General features: G+C 33.4%; 1 protein-coding gene across 13 annotated transcripts; it reads right to left on the bottom strand.

Annotated features, from left to right (window-relative positions):
- Positions 1-379: 379 nt before the first annotated feature.
- On the bottom strand, positions 380-5,686 carry LOC133287636 (uncharacterized). 13 transcript variants are annotated; one of them, XR_009748270.1, is made up of 11 exons: positions 5,253-5,686; positions 3,011-5,099; positions 2,842-2,915; positions 2,292-2,360; positions 2,057-2,148; positions 1,837-1,895; positions 1,563-1,755; positions 1,406-1,491; positions 938-1,015; positions 754-818; positions 380-597 (listed from the first exon to the last, which is right to left on the bottom strand). XR_009748270.1 is itself a non-coding variant. In XM_061485283.1 (9 exons), exons 5-9 carry the CDS (start codon positions 1,663-1,665, stop codon positions 400-402), a joined length of 567 nt encoding a protein of 188 aa, XP_061341267.1. In that variant the 5' UTR covers positions 1,666-1,755; positions 1,837-1,895; positions 2,842-2,915; positions 3,011-5,099; positions 5,253-5,686; the 3' UTR covers positions 380-399. The 13 variants fall into 13 exon arrangements, 2 of the variants coding, with proteins under 2 accessions (XP_061341267.1, XP_061341268.1); XR_009748268.1 differs by lacking the exon at positions 1,406-1,491 and adding an exon at positions 1,492-1,562 and having other exon boundaries at positions 754-855; positions 1,687-1,755; XR_009748261.1 differs by lacking the exon at positions 1,406-1,491 and having other exon boundaries at positions 754-855; positions 1,492-1,755; positions 3,011-4,787; positions 5,003-5,099.
- Positions 5,687-9,979: the final 4,293 nt, after the last annotated feature.

Raw genomic sequence — 9,979 nt, 5'->3', positions numbered from 1 at the left:
CTGCGTTGGTTTTAGAAAACCCACGAAATAATCGCCCTTAAAATCAAATCGACGTACGTTAAATATAGAAAATGGTGTTTAGCCACGTTTGTTTGTAGTGATAATTAGACACGTTTTAACCGTGGCTAAAGTAATTGTTTTAAAAAAATAGCTGTAGAATACTTTTGATACGTCACTGGCAACTATCTATTTTTTTGGGAAAAAAAATTAAATTGAAAATTAATCAAATGCTCTTGAGCTGCAGCAACTCATTTCGATTGTCATTGATTATTTTCAAACCTCGAATAGCTTCTGCAATACAAATGAGATAGAAATATGGCAAAGTCTCAACAAGCATTTCAACAGAAGCTGGGTAAACGATAACTCAAATTACCACAGTAAGAGTAGAAACTTATTAGATCAGAAACTTACAAACTTATAGTCAAATAATATAAGATGAATGTCATAGAAAATTGTATTATGAATCCTTCTATTATTTTCTTTAAATAGTTCTTTATATAAAATGCACCAGGAATTCTCAGGCTTTGAAAGGAGATTATTACTGCAGGAAAAGTCAATCGCAGCCTTTGAACAGCTTCCATAATCTTCTTCTTCCCACTAATGTTGGATAAAAGAGATTCCTCAATAGCAAATTGGAGACATTCTAAACAGCAGATTTCTACTCAAGAATTTCAAACAACTCACAAAAGGAAAAGAAAAAGTCCTAAGCACGTAATAGTAGACAATAGCCATCCAGTGTTCAGAAACACTGACCTTTACTACTGTGCGGTCAAGATCAAATGCCACATAAGGCCATCCTACTGCATCACTATCTCCTCCTGAAGCCAATGGATTTGATAGGAAATTGGCAAGGACCTTTAGAAAAGGAGCCAAAGGATATAATTTTAGAAATGGGCAAGATAAAATCTCAGGTTTTACAATGCATTGATTGATCTACCTGGCCCATCTGTCCAAATCCAAGGATAACAACAGGTTCACTAGCATTGAAGTTCAACATCTCAGCTGGTTTTTGTCTCTGCACATAAATTACTCAGCCAATGTAAACTTGCAGTTAAATGAAATCACTTAGCATAACATTGCCACATATATATCTTTAGGAAACAGTTAAATTTTGTTCTTTATATCCCGTAGTTTCTTCTAAAACATCTTTTTTAAGTTAATATAACAAAGATAAGTTGAAATAAGTTGATGCATAAAATCCAGAGAGAATGAAATTTGTCCCAAAAGACCTACTAATAATACAGCATGTGAATTTTCTTGTATTCTTTAGTTTCATTTCTTATGTAAGACATTTTATTTCAAATACACCTGTAATCCGTCATGGCTAATCAAAATCCTTATATACAAGGACATGTGTGTGTGCTCATAAACTTCCAAAATTATACATCTTACAATAAAGGCATACATTATCGGCATCATATTTGTCTTCAATATAACTAGCAGCCCTTCTTCCAGCTAAATAAGTCAAACTGAAGTTCTGTGTCTTCTTACCTGTAAGGGCATTTGGTTATGCATTGGAAGATTCCAAATGGGAAGAGACTGGAGAGAGATCTTTCTTTCACCTTTATTGTTAATCCAGCAAAAGTTTAAGACACAAATAATTCTAGAAATACTGCATAAGAGCTTTATCTTGAATTTGGAAAGGCGACAGAAGGGCAGTAGCATTCTGATTTCTGACTCAAGTACCTATGAACTTCCCCTAGTGTCATAAAGGAGACCATAAACATGCCAGCAAACATGACTTTTAAGGTCATTCTGCACCAAAACAAAAATTAAGTTTGATTCAGCTAATAACCATTGATTTGAAGATTGATGAATGGTGTGAAATCAACGCACCTTAAGTACTCGGCAAACCAATTCATCCTTACGATCCATGCAATTTAATGTCAAACCCACTGTGTTAAAAAAAATTAACAAAATAATTAAGAGATGGAGAGAGAAGAACTTCTGTGTTAAAAAAAATTAACAAATCATTTTTAATGCTACTAACTTAGACAAATAAGAAGGAAATAAAATATTCCCGGACAAGGAATAAAAAGCATGGAAAAACAAGCACCAAAAAAGTATAACTCCACGATCTGGGAATTTTTTCAAAATAGCATCAGCTGCTTTGAGGCCCTTTGTGTATTGTTTGGTTTCATAGGATTTCTGCAGCAACACCAACAAGGAAAATTAAGCCCCACATGACAGTAAACCTTACAGTCCCCATGGCACCAAAAGTATTTTACTTACTCATAACTTCCCAATAACCAAGATGATTAAAATTTGAATACATAAGGTTGTAAACATACATTTGCTTATTCACGTTGACAAAAGCAAACCCCAAAACATGGCCATTAGGAGGAATCCCAAGGGGATACCTGAAAGTTAGACATATAACGTAACTATTTATCTCCAGGAAGGTACCATTCTAACAATTGCAACAAGTAGGAACAAGAACAATGCCCAACATATTCAAATCAAGGAATTCACTCCAAGCACTTTCTTCTTTCCGCTTTATCCCCTACTATTTCAAAAACTTATTATCTACATTTATTACATTGAAGGACCAAATGATTAAGTCAGATTGCCTCTATATCCCGCTTTTCTTGTAGTGTTCCCTCCCTTATAATTTATAAAGAGTAAGACATCCTTAAGGAATTTTTTTTTTTGGGAGGAGGGGTGGTCCTTATCAACTGCCTAGTAGCAGAGATAGACACACAGCACCCCAAAAGAACATAACAATACAGTTTCCATATGAGATAGATAGAATTCCAATATTAAAACTGCCCAAAATGGTCGCTTACAGTGACATGAAAGCACAATTATTCATTTTTTGGGTCAGATTCCCCAATTCGTTACCTTAAAATATCCAAGCTCAAAAAATCGCAGCAGAAAGGTGGGGTAGACTTACCACCACAAAGCAAAGCAGCAATCTGCACATGATTCAAATTTTGGACGCAATGTCAGTCACAGTTAAAATGTACAATGTATAAGTGAGAGGATGGAAATGTTGATAATCTACACTTACACAGTACAAAGTGTGAGAAAATTTATCCTCCCTGGGTGGCGCATAATGATAGGCATCCCTTATAACTAGCAGTGCGAGCAACTGCAAGTACTTCTTTACAAAGAATTATAGTATATGAAAGACCCAAAATTTATCGAGTGTAATGGGTCATGGCATGTAAAAATTGACAAGAAAGTAAAATAATTGAATTTTTTAATAAATAAAAAATCCTAATTCACTCTAACTGTATGCTTTCATAATTTGATGGGTGATTTACCTTTTCAAATCATACCCGAATTTTTTAGCAGTCAAAAATTATCATGATCATAATATTTATTTTTAAGTACTTTACAAGAATGAAATTAGTAAAAGGAATCTACTTTGGTAAAAAGGAATTAAGTAACTTATAGGAGGTGGTGCTGGCTGGCAACCATAGTTCAAGCTACCTGCAGATAATATAAATCGATTTTGATTAAAGTTTAAGGCTTTAATTACCTTCATAACTCTCTCAAGAAAATTTGACTAGTTAGTATCTAAGTTCTTTAACTATAAAATGCATTTATATGAAAGTAGCGTTGAAACTTTAAACTCAAGTAAATAAGAATTGGAGAAGAGAGAATGAAATTTTACACTCGGGAATGACACATGGAAGAAAGCTAGTGGCATATGTATCATTATCATATTCTCGGGTTCGCTTCCAGCTAGAGGCCTTCGGTTTTGAGGAAGAAAAGGGGGCGATGATGGTGATGAGACTTGATGAATCTCCACGGTCCAAAGGAAACACCAAGTGAAGAAGTGGGTCTTCGGCTTAGAGAGTAAGAAAGAGAGTACAATTTTTGTTTGCAATGCATAGGGTATAGTGAAAGAGTCCTAGCCGTGAATGGATGAGGGAGGGCAAGGTGTCCTTTGTGATGAGTAGGTGGCGACCATGCACAAAAGAGAGACAAACTTGGTGGGCACATGGCAACCATGCAAGGAATGTTAGAAGAAGTCTAATTGACATGTGGACAACATGCATTAGGTGAGTTGGCACATGTGGCTGACAAGCATAAGCTCTCCTTAAAGTGGTCTCCATGCATTAGGACTAATTCTACCAAACAAATTGTTCATTTCTCTTCATATGTGACAAGTCTGTTCCTTTCTCTTCATGAAACTGATTCATTGTATCGATCCTCCAATAGTACTGTGCAGCCAAGTGAACTTCTCAAAGGGGCAAGCCTTCAACAGGTTCAACTCAGTCTTCCTAACTCCCTTATTTTGCCTAATTCGTCTAACACGTTAGTACAATCAGTCTCAGTTAAGTAAGAGAGTTTAGAAGAATTGGGTAAAGAGGAGAAAAAGCTTGCTGATACAACAAAAATTGCTACATTATCTTCATCCCCTCATGGCCATGTTCCTTCTCGCAAGCAGGTAGAAGTTGATGAGATTTTGAACTTACTTCTTTCTTTCTTTTTTAAATATGATGAGGAGATTTGTGACCAATAAATTGCTGGATATATATATCTCAGATACACATGCGGTTTTTTCCACCTAATGAGGCCCTTATGTATGCAAAGAAAGAGATTGATCATGCCTCTTCAGTTCGTGAAGATCCTCATCTCTATGCTCCTTTGTTTAGGAATGTTTCTGTTTTCAGAAGGCACTTACTTTTTTTATTTTCCACATGAATAATTTTCGGATTACACAAAAAAGGCATGTAATTCCTTGATAGTACATTTTCTTCACATATAAAAATGTCAAACCTTTGATGAAGAGTAAAACTATCCCATTGGTTTCTGTTATATGAATGTTCGAACTCCTAATGCAGAAAAACCTTTTCAATAGATCAGAATTTCTTGCAAAAAGGCTGTTTGCACAAAGCATATGTTATAGAAAAATACTTATGAAAGTAAGTGAAATCAAAGAAATCACATTAAGTTGCTACAGCAGCTAATTAAGAACCACATCAGTAATCTTTATCTATTTAATTTGCTGAAAAACTAACATATTTCTTAAACGCAGATACTCTGTTACCTTTGCGGACCTCGCTTGCTTCAGAGATGAATCGTTCAAGCTGCTCAAGTTCTTTGATATTCAGTGGACCCAACTCTTCCATTAAAACGATTCAGCACTATCAAGGAGAAATCCAAACATCAAAATAATTAAATCTTGCTAATATAACTAGCTAACTATTTATAAAATTTTATTTGGTGACTAAATGACAACTAGAAAATTTTCTCACACCTTAACCCTTAAGAATTGAACATTAAATTTTTTTTCTCACATTCAATGGTGATCCGGTGGTGGATGATGACAGTAGGTCCTGTGATTTGGTGACTTGATTGCTTCGCGTTATGCTTGAAAGTGTGATGGTGTACGGTTAATGTTAGGGAACAATGACGAACTCGGATAATTGGGATTAGGGTTTACAAATTGATTCCATGAGCTGCAAAAAGAGATGGATATAGAAGCTTTTCACAAACGAAAGAGAGAGAGAGATCTAAACAGGATAGTCAGGGAATCAGTGAGGAAAATGTAAGAAAGAGGAACTGTATTCGAGTGTTTGGTTGCAGAGAAATACAAAGAAAAGAAGAGAAAAAATTATTTGAGAAAAGCGAGACAGCCACCGAGTCACAGGGATCCGCTACGGTGTAGTAGATAGTTATTCAAAGAGAGAGAGGGAAAACAAGAAAGTTCTATACAAGGAGGTTGGGAAGAAGATGAAGAGAAAGGCAAGGTGACAAAGTGCGTAGAATTATTCCTAAGAAATCAGGGATTTACATGTCATGTCATGTCACGTGACACTCATAACTTTTTTACGCACAATATTTTGTGGACCCATATTTTCTAGAGCAAAAAAAATAAAAGATTAAGATACGCAAAATGAATCTCTATAATATTACACAATTATTTTTCCTACAATATACCGGCTTTTTGACCACTATAACTCTTATTTAATAATTAATTACCAAATTGACCTTCATTTTAAATTATTTCAAAAATTTAACCTCCTCAAAAAATATAACACTAATCTGCCCATGTTTGACCGTTGACCAACAGGCCTACCCGGGTACACCCCTCCCTACCCGGTATTTTTTAAAATTTTGTGTCTATCCGGGTAGGAAGGGATGTACCCGCGTAGGTCTCAATAATACAACAGGATTCCAAGAAACACTCGAACTAAACCAACGGTTGTTCTCACATTGCACAAATTGTTGTTGTTCCAATGTCCAAAAGCCTTCAGTTTCTCCACCACCACGCTTAGTTGTAGCACCAGAGGTTGCAGAGTCTGGCAATTCAAAGTTGGTCCTAGCATTAGCACCACGCAAAGCTCGAGCAGCAGTGTCATGTGCACGAGCTGCATCCTCAGCAGTGTCAAATGTACTCTTATTGAGAACTACCCGAGTACACTCCTCCGTACCCGGGTAAATAATTCAAACAATTTTCAAGATCCCAAGAACTATACCCGGGTACACCCCTTCCTGCTCGGGTAGGCACAAAATTTCAAAAAATACCCGGATAGGGAGGGGTGTACTCTGTTGGTCAACGGTCAAATAGGAGCAGATTGGTGTTATATTTTTTGAGGGAATTAAATTTTTGAAATAGTTTATAATGAAGGTCAATTTGGTAATTAATTTTTAATAAAAGGTTATAAGGGTCAAAAAGTCATAATATACCTCTTATAAAACCCATCTTATCATTCTTTTATCAACGGCGTTTATCAACAACCGACTTTATCCAATTGCCTGTAAATACTGAATTTCTTGTAATGTTTGGAGCAATTCTGAGATAGGTGATCTCTTTGAGAAATTTTCTCTAAAAATGTGGGAGTGAGAAAAAAAGACACGTCTAGTGTTAATATGTGGAGAACACATTGAAACGTCTAATGTTAACATGTGGGGTGTATGTTCCAATATCTTTTTGTCATTTATCCCCACATTTTTTTGAAAAAAAAAAAAAAAAAAAAAAAGAGACCGGGTATCCCGAAATAGAAATAAAGAATTGTTCCAATGGAACCTTTTCTTCTGCCGAAGATTGGCCGTTGAGACATGATCAGGCCATTCATTTTTTTTTTTTTTTATTATCTTTGATTCCCAAGTAAAATGATCCTGTTTTGTGGAGAAAAATTTCTGATTTGAATTCTTTTTGAAATATCCTTTTTTTCTTATTCATTTCTCACATATACAAGCTAAAACTACAGCCAACAGGGTGGACGTTGTGTGTTTATAGTATAAATCCTCTAATAGCATAGCAGATAGCTTCCATGCCATTCGCCAAGTTCCAACAAATGGCAGCGTAAAAGAAATATGCCCATTTGTCCTTAGGATGCATGAGAATGTCTTATTAACGGAGAATTTCATTAACTTCTCAGAATTCACAAACATCTCATATTATTTATTCTTACAATTTTTTGTTAGAAATTTATTTTATGGGCAATATTAATTAATTAATTTTGTATTTAAAATTAATCGGGTTAATGGATATTCCAATATTGTTATTGTAACTAGCTCATTGTGATCACATTGAATTGGGCTTCTGGAATCTGTTGTTATTGGGCCTAGTTGGGCAGCAGTGTAGGCTTTAGTGTGACCCTGATTTTTCATGATGGGTGGACCCAGTGGACACAGACTCTTTTCTGGGTTATTGGCTAGGTCCCCTCTCTAGCCTATTTATATTGGAGCTAAGCTCCATTAGCCATCATGCTCCCATCTGCTGAAGGCTGCCAATTTCTGAATAGGCAATAGAGAGAAAGACTCTAGCATCTTGTTCCCATATTTCCAACCGTTCTTCTCCGACTTTGTGATGGCCCAACAAGGTACACATAATTACAACTCTAATTTATTAACATTTAAGTATTTTATAATCATATACATGATTCAGGGTTAAAATATTTCTATCATTTGGTATCAGAGCCACATGTATATGATTATAGAATCCAATATAACTTTATTTGTTCGGTTGAGAATTCACCTGTAGTGTTATCTTTCTTTATCATTGTTTTTTGTGCAATTCTATCTTGCATTTTTTTTATGATTTCTAGCTAGCGTACATAGATGTTTTGAATGTACACTATTATATGTTTTGAATGTTTCACGTGTTGAGGACAATACTAGTCTGTATTATTTTTTTTTCAATAATTGTAAGGTGAATCGTGAACAGGAAGATCATTAGAATTTTTTTTACTTTTGTTCAACAATTCGCCATTGTTAGCAGAGAAGACTGATTCGTTGAATGGGTTTCTGCATTTCTAGAACCCCACCCCACAACGACCTTGACAACTTTATTAGGTCCCACGTAATTTTTTTTTACCGTTTTATCAAGATATATCCCACGTAAGATTTATTATTCAAGTAACATATAACAACTATTCAAGTGAGATATATCGTGGGCATGATTTTCTGTGTACTTGTTTTTCGGTTCCGATTTTAAAGGGAGCTTCAAATATTTTACTTGTTATCAATTATAAACAAAAGAAATTTTTTTTACCGTTTGCAATAAACCAGTAACAACTCGATATATATTGTTATTATATTCTAGGATAAAGTTGGATACATATATATTGTTATTCTTTTTACCTTACTGACTGGATATATCGTTTATATATATATATATATATATATATATATATATATATATATATATATATATATATATATATATATATATATCCAAACCAACACGTAACTATATTTACTACACGTATAATAACTCATTTGCGATAATATATATATCGTTTGGAGATTGGAATTATCAGTTTGGATTATATATATTTACAGCACGTATGATAACTCAACACATATATATATTTACAAGATTTGAATTATCAGTTTGGAGATTTGAAACAACACGTAACTATATATATATATATATATATATATATATATATATATATATATATATATATATATATCGTTTGCGATAATCTATATTTGTGAAACAACACGTAAATATTCTCCAGTATTTATTCAAAATCATTGTCAGTTTTATGACTCATCGAGTTTTATAAGATATTAGATAATTATCCTGGTTGCACAGCATGTATAATAACTCATTGAATTTTGAATATTTATTCAAAATAAAATCTTATCCTTGTTTCCATTAAATCTGAAGTCTTATACTTGTGGATGCATTATCAGTTTGTGCTTTTTATTATTTCGCTGTACATGCTGCCGTTATTCGAATTTTATATATATTTCAGAATAGCTTAATACATCCCGTAATGATATAACTTAAATATTATTTTGATACACAATTCTAATAATTGTGATTGACAATGAGTGAATTCTTTTGATTGACAAATGCAATAATTTTTTTTTCAAGAAACACATGTTGGAAAAGTGTTTCGTGTTGTTTGAACATGTTTGATTCATGAGATATTATTGTTGTTTAATAATTATTATATGTTAATTATCTGCCCAAAGGAGATTTTTAATATATAATAATAAATTACATGAAGATAAATATTATTGATGGGAATATCTAATTGAAAATTATTTATCTGCTCAAAGGGGATAAATTTTTTGAAAATTACATATGATGCATTTATGTTGGAATTAAGGAGATATATAATTTATAAAATTTATCTGCCCAAAGGGGATAAATTTTAGACAATTATATATAATTTTCTCCGTTGTTAAATCTTCATGTGATGAAAAATAATTATATATTATATACTCTGCTCAAAGGGGAGTCTATGATATTTAATTATTTTTGTTATTGCTCATGATTAATTTATTACATTATGTGTATAACTTTTGGTGATAAAGATTAACTTGTGTTAAATTCTATCAATTATGAATTATATTTTTTTGGGTATATTTTGGTGCAAAATGTATTGAAAAATTAGCTCTCATTTGATATTGTTGTATAATTTTGTACTCTCAACCTGTGTTGCATGCTGTAATATTTTTTTTATTGAATTGTATGCTTCCGCTTGAACTGTTTACATACAAAAAAAATTATTGAGGAGTGCTTCTAGTTATTTCATGCAATTTCCTACCCAAAGGGGAT

This window comes from Gastrolobium bilobum, unplaced genomic scaffold, assembly GCF_033153095.1.
Source record: "Gastrolobium bilobum isolate Gb01-03AN ecotype WA unplaced genomic scaffold, APGP_CSIRO_Gbil_v1 utg6021, whole genome shotgun sequence".
Taxonomy (NCBI): Eukaryota; Viridiplantae; Streptophyta; class Magnoliopsida; order Fabales; family Fabaceae; genus Gastrolobium; species Gastrolobium bilobum.
The sequence above is the reverse complement of the archived record's forward strand: the minus strand, read 5'-3'. Positions and strand labels throughout refer to the sequence as shown.